Here is a 21203-nt window from a genome sequence, read left to right as displayed (position 1 = left end):
AGATCTACTCTAATAAATGAAAGTTTTTTTTTGCTACATGTCACACTCTCATTCAATTTGCCAAATGTCATTTTGTGGTTATTTTGAATTAATTTTTTTTCCACATATTATTTTATGGAATTTTCTATTTTAATAAATTCCACATAATACTTTAATGTAATAATTACAATAAATGTGGTAATAAATGAATATCAATTTTATTAATGGACTTACATTTTTATTTTAAAATTCCCAAATTAAAGCTCATTAGTTTATTTTGTTTATTTATTTAAATTTAAAAGATAAAAAAATCAATTTTAATCATTCATTATTTTTCTTATTTTCTTATAAATCTAAAGTTTTTAAATATTTAGACCTTTATATTTAATTTTCTTGATTAACGCATCTAATACATGAGTCTTACACCTAATTTGACCATGTATATATAAAACCAAATCAATCATTTGACTGTGCGTTCGAAAATATTATCGTGTGTAATTATAGAAAAACCCATATTTAATAGAGTTAACAAAAATGAACGATGGTCCAGGGACGATTTTTGCAACTTACTAAAAGGTTTATAGTGGTCCGCTGTTTCGAAGTTTTCATTCCCCCTCAAAGTCCCTCTTTGGCGCTCTCGAGTTTCAGCTCCGACGATGTCGGACACCGACGGTAAGACTGCAAAGGAACTAATTCGCGATGTTGGCAAACAACTCGCTGCCAAACAGAAATGTCCTCACAAAGATTCCCTTGTAAAATTGCTACGAGTAAGCATTCATCTGCAATTAGTTGCTTTTATGTTATAACTATTTTCCAAAGTTTTACATTTCTGTACCCACAAATGTACTATTCTGCCTTTTCCCCATGAAATATCGACACATTCCGAGCAGATAGTGCACTTGATTTCCGGTTCATAATCAGGGTTTCTTTAGTTCGTCCCGTAGGGAGGGTTTATGTTCTTAGTTGGTTGGTACATATATGATTGATATATCAGGTAGGCATATATTAATCTTGTTATCTGGTTGGTTTTATTGATACCCTAATACCCTATGTCCCAGTTAATTAGTTTTTTTTTAACTTTGTTCCAAGCAAAGATGGCTCATAAAGAGGTGCACCGCTGGAAGGGAACACATTACACAACATATGAATCAAAGGGGCGAGCCATGAATTTCAATCTGAACTGTTGGGGTTGGTTAAGAAAAAATGTGGCAGAAGTTGTTTGCTGGAGCATACTTACATTACATGTTAGCATTATTATAGCTATTATTGTAGTTTATGTACTGTCTTGGGACTATTATTGTCATTACATCTTTTATGTTAGGTATATAACTGTTTCTCCCTCTTCCATCTCATGGTAAATACATTGCCTTTATTCTCTTAAGCCTTTAGCTTCATCTAACAGTGTTCATCATCATCATCATCGGTTGCCAACTGATTCATCATTCATAACATGGTATCAAATCCGACATCTAGCACTACATTGCCCAGCATAAACATCATCATTTCATCAAGCCTATGTGTTAGGTGGGGTGCTGGAGTGTCAGATCGGCTAGATACAATCTTATAACCTCTTATATATGTTGGGGTCTCCCATCCAACCTCAAGGGTTCTTTTGGCTTTGGTTAACATGTTAACTTCCGTTCTATAGATACTCTCGTAAGGTTACATTACCTGTAGATAGCTATATAATGATTAGCAGATTGTAAGAAGCTGTGATATGAGTCCGTTGTAATAAGTGGTTCATGGTGGTTGGCATAGTCTTATTCTCTTATTATATATATATATATATATATATGTATGTACTATATAGAATGCTCTACATGTCTTGAGGGGTGACTGTCTTTGTAGTCAATGCTTAAAGTTTGATGTTAAGTTTGGTTGCATATCTTGGCTTTTGGCAGCAAGCTGCAAGTGCATTACCAAAGTTACAAGCACAATCACATTTGCTAAAGCCTGCCATAAAGCCCTTGAGTGATTCTCTACTGAAGCATGGCTTGTTGAAGCAAAAGGACAAAGATTTGAAGCTTTTGGTTGCCATCTGTGTATGTGAAATACTTCGGATACTCGCACCGAATCCTGGTTTTAGTGATGAAGACTTCAGGGTAAGGGCATGTTTAAGTGCTGGATGTCTGTCTGAATCTGAACAGAGACCATTTCTTTTTCATTAATGCTGATGTTTAAGCACTTATCTCAGGACATCTATCAACTCTTTTTGGGTATGTTTGCGGAGCTTCCTGATACCAAAAGCCCATATTTCTCGAAGAGGGTAGCACTATTGGAAACAATTGCAAGATACAATTTCTGTGTGCTAATGCTAGATACAGGATGTGAAGATCTAGTCCTGAAGATGTTCAGTATCTTTTTCAGTGTCATAAGGTACACTTCTTTCTTCCCTTTATGCAAGGAATATCTTTGTTTTTCGTATTGGTCGCTCATCTTGTTGTCAGACAATGTACTAGCCTATCCTTATTATGAGTTTACTTTATTGGTGTCTGATGGAAGTAAAAACAGTGTTATCATAATTGAGTTGAAGTTCTCGTTTGTATTTCACATGACTTATCTATGCTGATTCATTCTCTCTTTTGATCTGCTTGACTAATGCAAGTTAATAATCGTGTTACACATTTGGACTATTTATGTAAGCGAACTCAATAAAAGAAAGGGCTACATGTACTTCCATTTTTTTTTTGTTTATTATAGCATTCTACTTTTATTTCTTCCTATCAAAACAAAAATCTACCCGATTGCACCAATGTCATCCAAGTACAAAGCGATTTTCAGTGTTCATTGAGTATATATTTTTGAAGTACAACGTTCAACTTCAAATAAAAATTGAAAGTATAATGTTATAATTTGGTAGATTTTTCAAAGTACAGTTTTTGAACAAGAAAAAGCTATAATAGAAAGAAATAAAAGTAAGATGCTTATAATAACCAAATAAATGAAGGTATGTTGTAAAAGAAAATACGGCAAGGATCTTTGTTTTTTTTTTTTTTTTTTTTGTCTCTTATATGCATTGGTGTTTTACCGGTTGTCTTGCAGGAAAGAGCATCCTTCAAATGTATATGGTGCAATGTCATCCATAATGTCACTTATCTTTCAGGAGAAAGTTTCTCAAGCACTTCTAGAAGTGACTTTGCAAAGTCTTTTAAAGGACTCAAAGGTAAATGGCTAGTCTCTCTCTCTCTCACACACACACACAGTTACATGTATATATTATATTTATGGGGGAGGTGATTCCTTTATGTTTCTCTCATGTCCCAGTTCTAATATTATATTAATGTAGATTTTCAGTTACTATTTTGACAGTTTTACAATTTGCTTGCTTGTAAATTGGCCTCGCTTTTCTTCCCTCCTTTAAATTATTTTCTTGTAAGAGCAATGTCGGTCATAGTTATTTGTTTATTTGCATTAACATAGTAACATATACCATTATGTTGGTAAGACTGAGATTTGTGGTGGGTAGGATGATTATTTAGTTAGTAAGTAGTAACGAGTGTACATTTTCAGGATGCATCTTTTCAGCTTGGTGTTTCAGTTATTGAAGGTTGCAGTCAGGTGCTTCAACCGGTGGTTTGTCGTTTTCTCAACTGTTGTATCTTGGACAGAGATGGCGTAAACAGTGAGCTTAAAGAGTCATATCATGCCATTATATACGAAATCTTCAAGTGTGCTCCAGAAATGCTCATTGCTGTTGTACCCAATTTAACTCAGGAACTACTGGTGTGTGTGTGTGTGTGTGTCTTTTTGGCTTTTTCCAAAATCAAATTACCTTTTAGCATATTCATCCTTACACAGTTTCTATTTTTTGTAATTTACAGACTGATCAGGTTGATGTTCGGATAACAGCTGTCAAATTTGTCGGAAGACTATTTTCAATTCCTGGGCGTCATGTTGCTCAAGAGTACCATCGTCTGTTCATAGAGTTTCTAAATAGATTCTCTGACAAGTCTGCTGCAGTTAGGGTTAATGCTGTATTATGTGCTAAACCTTTTTACTTCACCAATCCATCAGGGGAGGAATCCATTGCAGTTCTGTGTAAGTAACTATTTATTTTTATCCATATGTTACTTGTTACCAGCTTTCAGTATTCATGTATTTCCATGTTTTCTTAGCTGCCCTTGAAGGCCGCCTTTTGGACTTTGATGATAAAGTGAGAATACAAGCAGTTGCAGTGGTGTGTGATCTTGCCAAGTCTAATCTCAGACCTTTACCACTTGAAATCATAGCTCAAGCTGCTAAAAGATTACGTGACAAGAAGGTTCATTATTTCACTTACTTCAACCCTTTCTTGCTCTTGGGACATTATGATTTACCTCCTCATGTTGGCTGTACTCTTTTACAATTGTCTGACAACTTTTTTTTCTCTCTATAAAGGTTACTGTTAGAAAGAAAGTGTTGCAGATGCTACTAGATGTCTATCACCATTATTGTAATAGATGTTCTGAAGGCATCATCAAATTGAGTCTTGAATTCGAACAAATACCTTGTGGTATTCTGATGCTATGCTATGACAAAGACACAGACTTTGGGTATGTTGATCGACGTTAAATTTTGGGCTAAATGCAAGAAATAGCAATGTACTTCCATTTTTTTTTGTGTATTATAGCTAGCATCCTACTTCCATTTCGTTTCTTTAAAAAGCATCACTCTTTCAATTTTTGTTTATTTCATATGAAAGCATTGTACTTGTTAGCATTTTACTTTCAGTTTTTTCAAATCAGGATATTATTCTTTCTAAATCTACCCAGTTATAGCAGTGAAAATTGTTTGACATTGCTATAATTTGATAGTGTTTTCAAAGGACAATGCTGCAATAGGATTAGGAAGAACTCAATGTAGAATGCTATTATAATAAACAAATCAGTGAAAGTACGTTGCAAAGTTTTCTTATGTAGAGAAGTAACTTTTTTGTGAAATGTGTCCCTCAGTCCTCAGAACATAGAGCATATTCTTGAGGAGAGTTTGTTTCCCATTTCACTTTCTGTTGAGGAGAGGACTAGGCACTGGCTTTTCTTGTTTTCACATTCGGCATCAGATCACCGGAATGGAATCTTCACCTCAGCTCATGAGAAGGCATTGACTGCCATCTTGTGTCAGAAAAAAAGGTAACTATAAACCAGCTGTTGCTCTTCACTTACGCAAAAAAACAAACTGTTTAACAATCTCAGTTTTGTTTCAGGTTGCAAATTGAGATGCAGAGTTACCTTGACCTCCGGACAAATGAAAAGGTAAAAAGTTTAAGACCATTTAATGGTTAACACACACTGTGTTCTCCAGTCCTTATTTGTCATATATATATATATATATATATATATATATATATATATATATATATATATATATAAATGACCTATGATGCAACAGTATTTCTCTGGGAGAAAGGAAGAAAGAATCAAAAAGTTGTTTGCCAAAATGTCGACATGCTTTCCTATACCAATCAAAGCAGAAGAGTCCTTCCATAAGTTACATCTGGTGAAAGATGCTGATCTTTTTGACTCCCTCAAAGAGATTTTGGTTGAACTCAAGTTTGGAAGCTCCCGAAGTATGAGAGTGAGTTTCTTTGTTCCCCTTCATCAATGTCTGTTTCTGCATTTAAACGAGAGTTTTTATAATTGACTAAGTAGCTTTCAAGTCAACCTGAAGGCAATATTTTTTTCAAATATGATATTTTTATATAAAATAGTGGCCGTTTTAACATGAATTAGTTGTTTTGGAGACTATAATGGACCTGAAAAGTGAAAATTTGCAACTTATTTGTGTTAGAGAGGAAAAAATGTATAGTTTATTTAAATTGACAACTCATAATTTTTGGAGCTATAGCATACCAAGTTATGGAGGCTAAAATACCGCAATGGAAATGCAAGACATTAAAGATTACAAACTAGAATTACATCTATTTGAGTATTTCTAATACCTTTGCTTTACGCACTTATGATAATATCTGTGCCTCATAACTACACTTATGCTTTTCACACAAAATTATCCTTCTTAAAACCTGGAATGTGCATCATACAGCATGTTATAGTTATAGCTTAGAAAGTTGACGAGTTACACGTAGTTTGAATAACAACACAATTATATACAAACAAACAATGCACAAGTTCCCCAAACACTTTGAGAGAACAGAAAGCCATCACATAATTAGCAAATCTATTAGTGGTTAGATACTTAACCACAAGACATCTTAATGAATCAATTATGTCTTATGGTGACCATTACCCAGCCCTCACTAACGAGAATAGAACCTTTTGGTCAAGATTCTATTCATAAACCAAAAGTTGAAGGTTTACTTGTCTCATTATTTAGAATGCAACCATTGTACATTTCTTTCTTTGCATTTAATAGAAATGCTAGAAGAATAATAGTAAAGGCAGAACTTTGTTCTAGTTGGGTGCTGATTGGTAAAAAGGTAGCATGCCATTTGGAATTAAGCTTTTAGGATGCTCTTACTATCGATATGCCATTAAGATGTAGTACAAAGTAATATGCTTGAACAAGTATGCCAATTATTAACAAAACAGCAAAACCAAACACAACAAAGTCTTATCAACTGTATTTATCTGTTTTCTTTTCAATTAATTATATTGTTATTGTTCATCAACATGGTAGTTTATATATATCTCCATTTTGTTTCTTCTTTTTGAAGGATAATTTTGTCAGCAAGATGAAGGACATGCAGTTGGATTTTGAGTTTCTACAATCACTCACAACAAAATGCGCATATAATATTTTTAGCTTTGATCACGTGAGTTGTATACTAGATCATCTTTCTGAAGACAAGTTTCAAGAGGCGAAATTAAAGAATGCGTGTGTGTCACTTCTTATGGTATGCGCCTCTGCTTCTTAACCAGACCAGGAGAAATATATATATATATGTATATATATATATCATTTCATTCCTAGAGGTTAACCAAACATAATCATTAAATGTAATCATTAATGTTCCATTATCGTGTGAGTCTCCATTTCATTCTTTCATCTTCCCGTTCCATCCAACCAAGTAAATCCATAGGGTTCAACCTATCCTCTTATCTAAATACTCACAGTTGTGTTAAATCTAGCAACACATTGGCTGTTTTAATTAGATTCTTTGTTGCCTTGACCTCAGAAGGTATGCCATATGCAAAAATTTCTGACTGCTTTCCCAATTCATTAAAAAGGAAATACTACCATCTGAATTTCTTATTTTTGGTTGAGGTCATGGATCTATGTCATCGGTAAGAGTTATGGCCATTTTAGTCCAAAAAGTGGTTAATGTTAAAACCTATATGTGCCGATTTATATTAAGGCTGGTTAAGATAGTGGTTGTAGCTAATTCATTTGCTTAAAACTTGAACTGTTTTGTGTTTTCTACTGAATGTATCTTTCTGTGTAGGTTATTGTTAATGCTTTCCCAATCCTTCTTAGAGGTTCAGAAGAGCAATTCTGCACTCTATTGTTAGAAGATAAATCCTTATTCTGTAATGAGCTGCTTGAAATGTTAGCTAAAGCTGGACCTCATATTTCTGTTGACCCCAGGTAATTGTAGTTGTTTCGGTGACTTAGGTTCAATGCTGGTTAGGATAATTTTTCAGGTTCAGCCAAGTCTACTATCACAGGAATTATATGTATATATATACATGATGGTGCTGTTTGTATGACTACTCAATGGGGATATAGCTTAATGCAGAAAGAAAAACTCAATATAGAAAGTCAAGGAAAGGAAGCTTTCTCCATGAAGTCCTAACTTTTTTACAAATGTGTTGTGTAGTGTTATCTACCCTTTCTTAGAGAGGATCTGCCTGGATGGAAGTCGTGCTCAGGCGAAGCTTGCTGTTTCTGCAATCAGTGGATTGATGGTTACTTCTGAGCACTCCAGTCTCTCAGATCTATGCAAGGTTTATCAGCTTTTTCTTTATCTAACTCATTTTATTTTCATCTCATAATCTGCAATAAATAGGATTAGTGGTTTAATAAGGGTATCAATGAGTTTTGGATCTGTTTATTTGCTGATAAACTGCAATATCTCATTTTAACATTGTTATACATAGGATACTTACTTCATTTTATTTGAAGGGTAATGACTTGATGCACCAAGAAAAACTGATAAGCACACTGCACACCTTTTGGAAGCAAGTCGTTCATGTTGCTGTAACATTGTTTTCACACGATAAACAAACATAAAATGGTGCAAACTAATTTTCATATAGTATAAGTTTAAGCACAAGAAAACTTGTTAAGTAACACCAATACCAATACCATACGTATATACACTCTGCGCATTATATGTTGTTTCTTCTCCAAATAATTAAACCCTCTTTAAAAAGGACACTCACACTCACCTTACCTACACTGTTGCTTTTCTTATTAGAAACTTGTGGATGCTCTTAAAAGTGGGCCACCTACTCCTACAGTTTTGCAGTCGTTGGGCTGCATGGCTCAGCATTCTGTTTCTGCATTTGAACCCCATGCTGAAGAGATCACTCGGTATATTGTTGAAAATATCTTACTAGTAAATGAGGTAATTTTTTTTTTTTTTAAATTTCATTCTACTACTACCCTTTCTGCCTTGTCATTTATATCTATAAATTCCTCGCCCTAATTTTTGTCTTAGGTCGGAATGTCAGACGATATAGCTCCATCCGAATGCAGCAGTACTTCATGCAATTTGAAGGTGATCACTAGTTATTAGTTAACTTCCTATCCTGCTTTTTTGGCATTGTCTGGCTTATCATTGGTTCCATGATGCCTTCCGTGGTATTCTTCAGCTGGAATTGGAATTCAAATTCACACCATTTGGGTGTTTAATGATGTTGGAATTCACAAAACCCTACTCTACTAATATTAGATGGAACTCTGCTTTCCTTCCATTAACTCGTCGGATTCATTTCTATAAATGACTGACATTCCCTTTTTAAACCATATTTATTGACATTGCAGTGTGTTAGTTTCTTCTTTATACTACTACTTATATGTATGTGTATATATACAATTTATTTTTCTACCAAAAAGTAATTAAAACAAGTTCCATGAACAAGAAAGAAGCTAGCAGAAGGGAAAGTTAAATATTTTGCAAGTATTTAAATAGCTTCGTGGATAAGAGCTGTCGTTTGCCATTTTTTTACTTTCTAAATCTTTTGATAGATTTACGAACGGAATAGAAATACACATTCCTGTCAACCTAAAGCGTGGCATGTTTCAGTTCCTTGAGATCCAAATTCTTGAAATTTTAATGCATTTGACTCCCTCCCTACAAAACATTTCTTGGACCAAGCGCAAGCGCCCCTTTAAAGTAGTTGAAGTTCAAAATTATTGGGGGGGTAGCATGATAAGCATTTGTGAACTTTATTTAATCAGCATGCTCTTGTAGATTAGGGTCAGTCACAGCTATAACTATTAACTATTACATCAAATACTTCCTTGGCGAAGAGAAGATCACCTATGCTATAAAAGTTCCCATGTTAAGGCCATCATTGTCAGCTTTTCTTCTTCTCCACAAGGGTATAATAGATGGTATCCTTGTATATTTTATTTTTTTCAACAACCAAAATTTATGTGTATCCCCTTTAGGCTTTAGTACAATTGAAATAATTGAAAAGCAATTGGAAAATAAATGTAAACAAGTACTCAAGATGAAAGAACAAATGAAAAGAGGTAAAAAAGGAACACAGTGGTAGACAATGAGCATATTATCAATTAATTCATCATCTTCGTTTTAAGGGTTTCTGACCGACCATGTTATGATTTTTTGGCATAATCCATTACTTAAAGTTAAGGCAACGGTGTCATTTTCAGATTTTTGGGCTTAAAGCACTTGTCAGAAGCTTTTTGCCACATCAGCTTACTGGTGTTGCTCGTCCAATTGATGAACTACTTACTCTTATATCACGCATGCTTCAAAGGGCCAAGGTTTCTGGAGGCACTCTCTCCGGGTATGGATTCTTAATCTTATGGAGATTGAACTACTTTTTGTCTAAATTTGATGCATATGGCTTATGTCCATTAATGATTGCACTTTGTAAAACCACTAACTTTAGCCATTTTCTGTATATTTTTAGGGCTAAATGCAACAAGTAGCAACATATTTCTATTTTATAGCATCCTACATTCATTTCTTTCTATTACAACATCCTACTTTTTTTTTTTTTTTTTTTTTTTTTTTCTACTTTGACAAATCTACCCAGTTATGGTGCTGTAGTTCCATTACAATATCGTACTTTCAGTTTTTTTGTTTATAAGGCAGTGGATTTTGGAAACTATACCCAGTTATAACATTGTACTTCCAGTTTTTCTTAATAGGAAACTTTATTTTGAAAATCTGTCTTTGTATTTATATGAAATTGCTATAATTGGGTAGATTTTCAAAGTACAATGCTTTGATAGGAAGAAATGGAAGTAGGATGCTATGATAGGAACAAATCAACGATAATACATTGCATTTAAGAGTTAGATATATGATGATCATTCGTTGCGTCAAGATTATATTATTGGAAAGATGTTGTTTTTTCTTAAGTCTTCCATGCTTTTATGTGTATAACAGTGAAGATGACAAGGACCATCTCAGATTAGCTGCAGCTACATCTGTTCTTCGGCTTTCTCAAATGTGGGATTCACATATTTCACCACATATTTATCGCCAAACTCTCTTGACAGCCAAGGTTTGAATCTTTCTCGTTTTAAACACATGCTAAAGATTTTATAAAGAATTATTGTTCATTCGCCAAACTTACAATGATATCTTGTCTGCTTTGATGGGAATAGTCCTCGACTTAGGGATAAACACAAGAAGTAGCATCCAACCTCCATTTTATTCCTATTACAACTCTTTTTCTATGAAAAATCCACCTAGTTATAATTTATAGCAATAAAAGTTGTTTGTATTGCTTAGGCTTTTCAGAGTACAATGCTGAAATAGGAAGAAATGAAAGTAGGATGCTACAATAATCAAGTTAAAGTTTAAGTGCGCTGCTATTTTTTGACTTGTAGGTTGTGAAAATATTTAAGGTATGTTCACACAATGCATTTCTGCACTGCAGGACCATTCTTGTATGGTACGGAGATTATTCCTCAAAAAAACGTTGAAGCTTTTGAAGAATAACGTCCTTCATTGTAAATATTTAGGTGCTTTTGCATTGGCTGCTGCTGCTTCTGATTCGTCACAAAAAGATGAAGTATGCCAAAAGTTTTGGTTTAATAGTTTTGTTAATTTTTTTTATTTTTTTTCTTCTAATAATAACCTTCTCTTGTTAGTCACTAAATTATATGGCAGAAATTATAAGGAAACACCACAGAGAACCTAAAGTGACAGCAAAGCGAGATCGAGATGTGACTGATGATCCTGTGTGCTCATTGATGTTTTTAATCCACATTCTTGCTCATGATACTGATTTTCCCTCCCAGGAAGACAAATATGATTCCTTTTTCAGGTAAGTTAAAGTCTACCCGTTTGCATTGGACAATGGGACATGAATTGCAGTCTTTTGTCCCACCCAAAAAGATGGAACATAGGCTCCTTATCCTTAAGGCCTAAGTAAATTCATTGAAAAGAAAAAAAAAGATGTGAAAAATATCCCTACAAAGCTGATCCACTAGAGTCTTGCAGGAATATCATCTAACCAAACATTGTTGTTTTGCAGCCCAATTGTTTTTACTTTGGAGGCATTACTCAACCCTAGTTTTGTAGATGGTGATATGAATCGAATCCGTAAAGTTGTTTCTGATTTGCATAATACTTTCAATGCTATCAAGAGGGCTGAAGATGCACTTGATGTTCACAAAACCTTTGTAAGTTTTCTGGCATTACCTGCTAACCTATTACACATAAATATATATATTAATAACCTATTACACATAAATATATATATATATATATATATATATATATATATATATATATATATTATCCATAACAGCAACATACTTGCAATCATCATGTAAGTTGGTTGTTATTGTATTTGTGGGGAAGTTGGTTGGTATTTGGTGCAATTTGTCCTTTGTTATAACTTACAATCAGCAGACAGATTAATGGATGTATTATCTCGTCGCATGCAGAGGCTGCATGCTGTAGCTATCTTTGGAGCCAAGTATTTGGTCGAGACAAAGAGTAGTGGAATGTCTCACTCACACTCACACTCACACATTCCAACTCCAACAAGCATCTTACTGCCTTCATTGCTCTATAAGAAAAGTGATTCCAAGCCCAACAACCCCAACTTCAACCCAAAACAGGCAAGTACAAGTAGTCATTTTCCTCCTGCATCTCAAATCTCTTGTTTCTTTAAATATTAGTATATGCTAGTTACTTCATAGTTGTGAGGCAAATAACATAATACAAATAATAATTATTTTAACTGTAATTATATTTATATGTTAGTCTGCTAGAAATCATGGGAAAAGGGTAGAGGATCTGGAACCGGATGCGGATGATGGTGAATTGCGCAAGCGTCAAAAGCAGATCAACTTCACTTCTCCAGAATCAGTTACATATGATGGTGAGAGTTTTATTTCATCTGTTCATCCCACTCAATCTTATCTTATCTTATGTCTGTCTGTCTGTCTGTCTGTCTTTGCAAAAGACATGAATGCCCTCCTCATCATCAAAAATAGCCAGCCCGCCCGCCCTGCCCCTTGCAAGCTTAAGCTTGTCCAGTCCAGTGTGTTTCTACTTTGTAACAAATGCATTCAGTCTAATACTAATACTGAAATGTGACATAATAATTGTCTAATACTGCTAATTCCATTTTTCTTTAAATTCTCTAGTGGAAAAAACTTCATTATTTCAGATGGAGGATTCTTCATGACATGAAACTAAGGCTAGGGTTTTTTAGATTATCACCTCATAAAGGTATGTAAGTTCTTGATTCATCCATTTTAAAGCATTAGTAAATCAAAATTCATAACAATAATTCATTCAGGTGTCAAATCACAAATGGAAAAGTTAATGTATCGATTTTATTTAGCCACTTCATTTATTTTCCAGTAAGGACTAAACAACCATTATATATTATATATAATTGTTTTAAAAAAAAAATATTTTTCCCAGTTACCAACCAAATCAGGGCAAATACAGAAACCAACAATCTACTTTCACATGCTTCTTTCAATTACACCAAACCCATTTTTCTGACCTCATCTTATTTTTGGTACAATTCCAGTTTAACAGATAGATACCAAGTTCATTGGATTTGTTGCCCTACCCTACCCTTTTGGACAACCACCCGCTAATGTATTTTGTAGGTAGGTTGGTTTGTATATACCAACTTTATGCATTCTGAATGATAATGTATTTTGTTTTGTTTCAACATGATTACTCTTGTATCCAGTTCTAGAAGCATATAATTATGTAATCTCATTGTCATTTTACATATTTGACCTATTTGATGATTTGGTACGATGGAATTCGTCAATTCCATTGAAATTAAAATATAAAAAACTGTTTTATTCCTTTGAAGTTTCAATTCCATTCCATTGAAACAAAAAAACTGTTAATTTTCATTCCTAAATGATTTTTTTTGGTAATAAAATGTATTTTTTTTAATATTCAGATTATTTCTCAAGTCACATTTAATTATTGCGTAGTTATTTATTTTCTAAAATAACTAAAAGTACAATATCTTTTTCATATTTTAATAAGTTTCTATTATATAGAGTACAGTTAAAACTATGCATTTGTTTTTTAAAAAAAATACTAGTATGAAAATACAATCATATAGAGGACATTTTACATAATAGGATTTTAGGTTGGCTCATGATACTCGATCATACACAGGGCATTCTAGTTTTCAATCCTTTTAAAGATCTAGCTTTTATAATGCGATTTGAAAAAAACATCATTTAATTTTAATTTACTTAGTTTCTCCTTTATATTCATAGTGAGAAGAATTGCAATCTTCATTAGAATTTATAAGAAAAAAAATGTTAGTTCTCTGTTTTAAATAAAAACATAAAAATTATAAATATCAAACATCAAGTTTTTCGAATTTGAACAACAATATTGTAAATTTAACTTGCATTATTCTTCATTTTAGTTCCCTCAACATTTGTATCAAGTAATCGTTTTTATTTTTCCAACTCTTGTTTTTTATTCTCGATATCACTCTCTGAGGTTTCCGATAACTCATTGTTTGATTGTTCTTCTGATGCAAATGTACCTATATTATATATGAAAAGTTAGACATTTTTTTTGTTTGCATATAGTTAATCTTTTGTTTTGAGATATGTTGTGGATTGAGAAATGCAATGTAACAATAATGAAACAGTATTGAAAGAGAATGCATAATGAAATTGGTAAAGATGATTCAAATTGATATTGATAACAGAACTCCGTAGTCCGTACTCCTCTATCTTAGCCATTTTTTATGTATTTCCTGATTTGCCTTCTTCCCCTTTCCAGAATAAACCAATAAGGGTCTAGGTGGTCCATCATTTGTGGTAATAAGGCCCGTGTTTGTATCATTACTCCCGCCTTCATTTACATTCTTGACCTCAAGACTTGTTCCAGGAAATCTTAGTTTTTGAACTAAATCCCAACAATTGGTATTAGAGTCATCTTGCAAGTTTGGTTAGATTTTTTGATTGTTGGAAATCTTAGTTTTTGGAGAATATGGATAACTTGTTTTTGTATAAAAATAAGTTCATACATATTTTCTATGACAACTTTATATTTGTTATTTTATGTGACAAAAGTTTCATGCATCTTTTGTCATTTAAAGTTGTCTTAGGAAAACAAAGATTGTTTTATATGTATGTTGATGTATATGATGTGCATAAACTAGCCAATGACCATTGTGTTTGTTGTTTTGTTGTGTTGGTTGTTTTATAAAAATGGTTGTAATAATTTATTTATTCATATGGTATGTAATAAATTAAATAGATTAGTTTTCTTGGTTTATTTTTGTAAGTAATAGATTAATTTTTAAAATTAATTTATTTGTACAAAAAATGTAACAATAGATGAAGTTGGAACCATTTTTTGAAGACAAAAGAACAATTTTCGAGTCTAAAAGGTGTGCAAGATTTTCAGTGATATTTTCTGAAAAGTGTCACAAATGCTGTTTACAAAGGGCTGTTGGACTTTTAGCGATGGTTGCTGAATTTTAGCATTCAAGAAGTTTTTCCAATCATTTGCAAGCAATTGGTGTTTACTCAAGTGGAAGTTTCTTCAACAACATTACAAGAAGATTATTGGTCCCCTTAAATGTTCCTTTAGGAATGGACTTGACATCTTTTGTGTTGGCTCACAAAAAATGTCATTAGTTGGCTATGTTTATGCACATATCTTTTTATGCATGTTTGTGTTGTTTATTTTATGCGATTATTATGTGTGGTTGATAAATTAGTTCTTCACATGCTAAAATAATTTTGAACAAAATAAACATCACATGGAGTTTGAGTTTTCAAAATTGGACATAAGATGTAACAAGTTATTATTTTAAAAATAAAACCCGGTTTTATAAAATCGTTAATAACGATAAATTTTGAAATACTCCATTATAAGTTTGAAAATAGTGATTTTTGTAACTTATACAAACTCCAAATATATAAGTAATAAAATGAAGTTTTATTAAAGATATAAAATGTTCAAATGCACTCAAAATTAATACCGGTTATTAAAATTGAATTGCGTCAAATTATATAAAAACTAGCTTTTTATATAGAACCTTTAAAAGCGATTTTTCTTTTGAAAAATTGATACCATGGTTTATTATATGCATGTAATAACCATGATATCATATGTTTTTTAAACTAGAGTTATAAAACATATAAAGACCCTTTTACAAACCTCAAATCTATACAATCCTTTTGAAAAACACTCGCACATCTCTTGTATGCACTAGTGGGATAAATGATACCTAACCCCTTAGTGTTGTCTTTTGATGGCCGGGATGTCTTACACAAGTTTTTTTCAAATTGGATGATTTGATCGGAAATCTTTTGTGATAAAGGATACCTAAGCAAGAGAGATCTGAGGCATAGATGAGATCAAAGATGTCTAATTAAAATTGTTATTAACGATCCCATAAACCTAGGAATTATATAGTGAAATATAATTGATAATCGATATCTACTGGGTTGAATTCAAATGGATGAGATAAATGATACCTAACCATTTATTTGTTTTGCAACTTGGATCCTAGACTTTGATAATTAATGTTTTTGGAAACTAAAAGGGTATTAATTATTGAAGATTAAATATTGAAAATACTAAATGAATTTTGTTAAAATTTTGTAGTTAAATAATCAATTCTCATTATCATGAATTATCATTTTCTTTAATGACTTAATGAAACAATAACATTCAATAGATACAACTTTAATAAATGGGTTCATGTCTTAAGAGACAATCTCGTGAGAGATATGAAATTGTATACACTTAAAGGTCCTAGTCCTAAACTATTCGCTTTGAGCAATACACCTTAACATGATACCTAGTAAAGGCATCACTGTGATGCTAAAGATGCTTCTAACATTAATTTAGGAATAGTTATTCATGACTTCTAGGAAGTCTTGAATAATTTAAACATATATCTGATGATATAACAAGTCAAACAATATTCCAATAAATACAGTGATATTTTATTTAAATCTAGTTTAAACAATAGAGTAATGCAAGGCTAAAAGAATCACCTTGTGTGATCTAGAAGGCCCATGTTTTTATGGACTGAACACCTTTAAGCCCAAGAAATCTAATAAGGCCCACATAAACGGATCTTGTTTCTTTTGTGAAGAAACTGAACACTGGAAGAGAATTTACTCCTCTTATTTGGAAAGAAAGTCTGGAAGAGACTAGTACTTCATGTATCTACTATGTAGAACTCATACTTTTCATATAACACTTAAGTACTTGGTACTTAATGTTTATCTAATATTTGTAAATGGCTTGAAAATATTTATTGAAGAGTAACCAGCTGAGCACAACAAAGTTGGAACTACACTCTCGGAGTTTAGTTTATTATTTATGCTTAGAACATAAATTACTTGTAATGTAAATCAATATTTGTTTTGGAACAATGTATGTTTTAATTTAGCATGTCTAAATTTATGTCTCCGTTATTTTATTCAAATGTTTGATCATTTACTTAATCGTTTGTCATAACGATAATATTCATATTCAGAAATGATTAACTTCTATTTATGAGACTAGATCTCTTAACAGAATTATAAAGTAAATATCAACATTTTTATAAATAAAATCAAGTTCTATATACAAGCACTTTTCACTTAAACTTGTTTTAAATCAAACTCATCTTTGACATTGTTATCTTTATTATATAAATGGCATTCACATATTCCAACTTCAAGAAAAGGATATTTGAAGGCAAATAATGTAGTTTATTTGACATATGTGGACCTTATTTATATGAAAAAGGATTCTTAATGATATTTTCACTAAAGTGTAGAGAAAATAATTAAGGAACTATACACTTTGATATATGACTTCCTTTCTAATGAATGTCTGAGATTAAACACAAGATACCAAATCAACTTTATTAACAACTATAGTAGTTTTAATTATATTTTACGTGGTAAAGCATAATTGTGAAATCTTTGTTGAAGGTTTCAAAAGTTGAGATACAAACCGGGAAGAACCATCTAAGGCCTTAATGATAATAAAAGATGAATTAAATCTTACTTGGTATGATTTACTTTCTAATCGGTAGAAATATGCTCCTTTAATCTTTTTGGGATAATACTTCAATCAATATTAATTGTATCTTGAATACAAATACCAACTAATAAGTAGATTAAACACTTTATAAGACTTAGTATGGAAAGGCTCCATCCTCATCTTACTTAATGTTTTGTGGATTTGAAGCCGATGTTGGACTAAAGCTTCTAAAACCAAAATATACTAAATACATATTTGTATATATAATACTCTAAATGTGGCCTAGATTATTATATGCAAACCCGCCAAGAATAAGTTCTCTTATTCTTGTGAAAGCTAAGTTAGTAGAAAGCAAGCTTCTAATGACAAAGCAAGTGGGAGCTACATGGAACTTGAAGCAGATCAAGAGCCATAACCTTATGTAGTAATAGTTAGCACTAGTTTTAACCAGGATTGTTAAACTTAAATAGTAGCTATTCACAAACATAAATTGTTCGCATTAATGGTAGCTTGGAGCTTTTTGGGAATTGGGCGTTGATAGAATGGCACAAAGTCGTATGTTGATGGGGGCAGTGAAATGTTGCTAGACGTTCACCACTGTCTATATCAGTTTAATATGAATCTTGCGCAAGTGGGAGATTGAAAGATCTAGTATGCTCAAGAATCATATTAAAGTGATATTGCTAATTAACATATGATACTAATGGGTCACACTAACAACAACTTGATACAATTGATTATTTATCAGAAATTGGTTTTAATAAATATTCAATAAAATCTTATAATTAAATTTGAAATTATTTATTTCTAGGAAATAATAATTTTCATTAGCAAGTAACATTATATAATTCATATGGTATGAATTAGTAAGTCATGCATAACATTTTGGACTAGACAAATTCTTTTGTCTTTTACCAAAAAGTTAAAGTTTATATTTTACAAACTTGGTTTATAAAATATAAAGTTTTGCCTTCTTCCTTTTATTATTTTATAAAATAAGAGTAAAAAAGGAAGAGTATGACTTTTTTTGATTATTTAAATGAGAGAATGGCTCTTTGATTATTTAAATAAGAGTATGGCTCTTTGAATATTTAAATAAGAGAATGACTCTTTGAATATTTAAATAAGAGAATGGCTCTTTGATTATTTAAATAAGAGTACGGTTTTTTGATTATTTAAATAAGATGCATGAATATTGTGCATGCTATATATATATGAGAGCGAGGCTTTCATTCTCAATCCTTAAGTGAGGCCTTGCAAAACTGTAACCTCCTAAGCGGAGGTTACTCTCTCTATTTTGTTCATGTTTTCTTCAAGATTAATTGCATCTTCATGCCCTCTTTAAGTTCATATTGGTTATGAACTTAGAGCTTAAGGGTTTAAGAGTTTACGGACTAGCATCTACATCAAGTTGAGTCATTGTTGGTGTCTCAAAGGTTCCACATTCTTCATCAACTTCCAAGCCTCCCAAGAGGACCCAAAGAACAACAAAGGTTGTTATTTCTTCATCCTTTCTATGGTTGGTGTTTTAATCTTTCTGTAACTTGCAAGGAGATCCTTGGTGGGTATAAAATGTTATGTTATGTTCAAAATTTTAAGTCTTCCGTTGCCATATTTTTCAAGTTTATGAAACTATTTTGAACTAAATCCCAACAAGAGCATCCTCCCATGTAGCCTCCTCAATAGACTGCCCTTGCCATTGAGCTAACCATTGTTCTATTTGATTTGAGGAATCTCCAACCGTGCAAGTGAGTAAAACTATTGCATGAGTGACAATATCTTCATGACCCACTTCTAACTCGGGAGGTAAAGCAGTTTCACTTGAAGTTTGGACCGCCTTCTTTAGAAGTGAAACATGAAAAACGGGATGAACTTTTGAAGTAGGAGCTTATAAGCCCCAACTCCCACACGTTCCTGAATCTGAAATGGACCAAAAAATTTGGCTGCTAACTTGTGATGAATGCGACCCGTGACAGACATTTGGCGATAAGGTTTGAGTTTAACGTACACCATTCACCCACCATAAACTGGATATCTTGCCTCTTCTTATCAGCCTATGCTTTCATGTTACTTTGAGCTTGTGCGAGATGAAGTTTCAGCTGCTTAATTGCTTCATCACGATTTTGTAATTCTTGAGCCACTGCTTGCACTCGGACTTCCCCTGGAACATATTGAAAAACCATAGGAGGTTTCCGACCATAAACAACCTCAAAAGGAGAAATTCCCGTGGAACCATTAAAAGTAGAGTTGTACCAAAACTCTGTCCATGGAATCCAATTTTCCCATAAACGAGACTGATCCACAACAAAACACCGAAGGTATGCTTCCAAAAAACGATCGATGACCTCCGTTTGTCCATCATATTCTGGGTGATAAGCTGAACTCATGTGAAGAAGGGTTCCCTGTGATTTAAAAATTTCCTGCCAGAATTTACTGATGAAGAGAGGATCTCGATCACTTACAATTGACTTGGGCAGCCCATGGTGACGCACCACTTCGCGAACAAAAATTTCTACGACGGTCTTGGCTGTATACGGGTGTTTCATGAGTATAATATGACTATATTTTGAAAGTCTATCGACCACTACCATTATTGTATCAAAGCCTTCATATTTAGGTAACCCCAATATAAAATCCATTGAAAGGTCCTCCCAAATTGCTTCTGGAATATCTAAAGGCTGTAACAAACCCCTAGGGGCTAAAGAACTTGCTTTGAAACGTTGACAAACATCACATGTACAAACAAAATCTTTGACACACTTAATCATTCCCGACCAATATAAATTTGCAGCCAATCGCCTATATGTTCGATAACAACCGGAATGACCTCCTGAAGTTGAGACATGGAACTCGTGTAACAGTTCTGGAATAAAAATCGATTTTCGGGAAATAACTAAACAATATTTATAATATAATACACCTCGTTTAACAGTAAACCCCGGGTATCGACCTGATGAATCTTGACATGTCTGGATTATTTGTTGAATTTCTCGATCATTTTTGGCCTCGGTGACCAATTCGGTACCACGACCCCATATTGGTGTAGATAAGAATTGCGTAACATCCCGATGATGAGGTATTTTAAAATTTAACCCTATGTATGAAAGAATATTTTCATTTTGACCCTTGGGATTGAGAAAGTTTGCAAGAATGGCCCATAGTGGCATTTTGGTGATTTTGGCCAAAGGCCTAGTACGCTGGGTGTACATTGTGTATGCTGAGCGTACTAGGGCGAACCTTAGTACGCTAAGCGTACACCGTGTACGTAGGGCGTACATGAAGAAACCTCAAACCCTAATTTTTAGGGTTTGGTCCATATATAAGCATCATTATCACATCATTTCTCATTCTCTCATCAGCCTCCATCTGAGAAAACATCCCCTAGCTAACCCTAACTGAGAAGAGTGCATCTTGAGATTATCTTTGTGTTTTGTGGTATTCTTGAAGAGGAAGAAGGTGGTGGGAAGACCTAGGAGCTTGGAAGCAACTTGGATCTGAGATTATCTCCTTGCTAGCAATCTCAAGGAGGTAAAAAGCTCATAACTTGATCATCTTATCATGTAGATCTAGCAATTTCTTCATTTAGGGCATTTTTGGTACCAACTATGATGAGTCTTGAGCATGACATGCTCCT

General features: G+C 33.0%; 1 protein-coding gene across 2 annotated transcripts; it reads left to right on the top strand.

The window, feature by feature from the left end:
- The first annotated feature begins 546 nt into the window (after positions 1-546).
- Positions 547-13332, top strand: LOC145108714 (ARM repeat superfamily protein). Of its 2 annotated transcripts, none has more exons than XM_079045790.1 (25): positions 547-746; positions 1881-2081; positions 2174-2355; positions 3022-3142; positions 3490-3702; positions 3801-4017; positions 4095-4240; positions 4357-4511; positions 4911-5087; positions 5162-5210; positions 5347-5532; positions 6629-6808; positions 7358-7500; positions 7733-7859; positions 8333-8482; positions 8576-8635; positions 9757-9893; positions 10502-10619; positions 10998-11132; positions 11212-11387; positions 11598-11745; positions 12013-12189; positions 12335-12452; positions 12744-12805; positions 13116-13332. In XM_079045790.1, the coding sequence occupies exons 1-24, from the start codon at positions 636-638 to the stop codon at positions 12764-12766; spliced, it is 3450 nt and encodes a 1149-aa protein (XP_078901916.1). In that variant the 5' UTR covers positions 547-635; the 3' UTR covers positions 12767-12805; positions 13116-13332. The 2 variants fall into 2 exon arrangements, with proteins under 2 accessions (XP_078901916.1, XP_078901915.1); XM_079045789.1 differs by having other exon boundaries at positions 548-746; positions 12721-12805; positions 13116-13331.
- Positions 13333-21203: the final 7871 nt, after the last annotated feature.

This window comes from Lactuca virosa, chromosome 4, assembly GCF_052849685.1.
Source record: "Lactuca virosa cultivar CGN04683 chromosome 4, Lactuca_virosa_CGN04683_v6, whole genome shotgun sequence".
NCBI lineage: Eukaryota > Viridiplantae > Streptophyta > Magnoliopsida > Asterales > Asteraceae > Lactuca > Lactuca virosa.
Note: the sequence above shows the minus strand (reverse complement) of the source record. Positions and strands in the feature narration are given on the sequence as shown.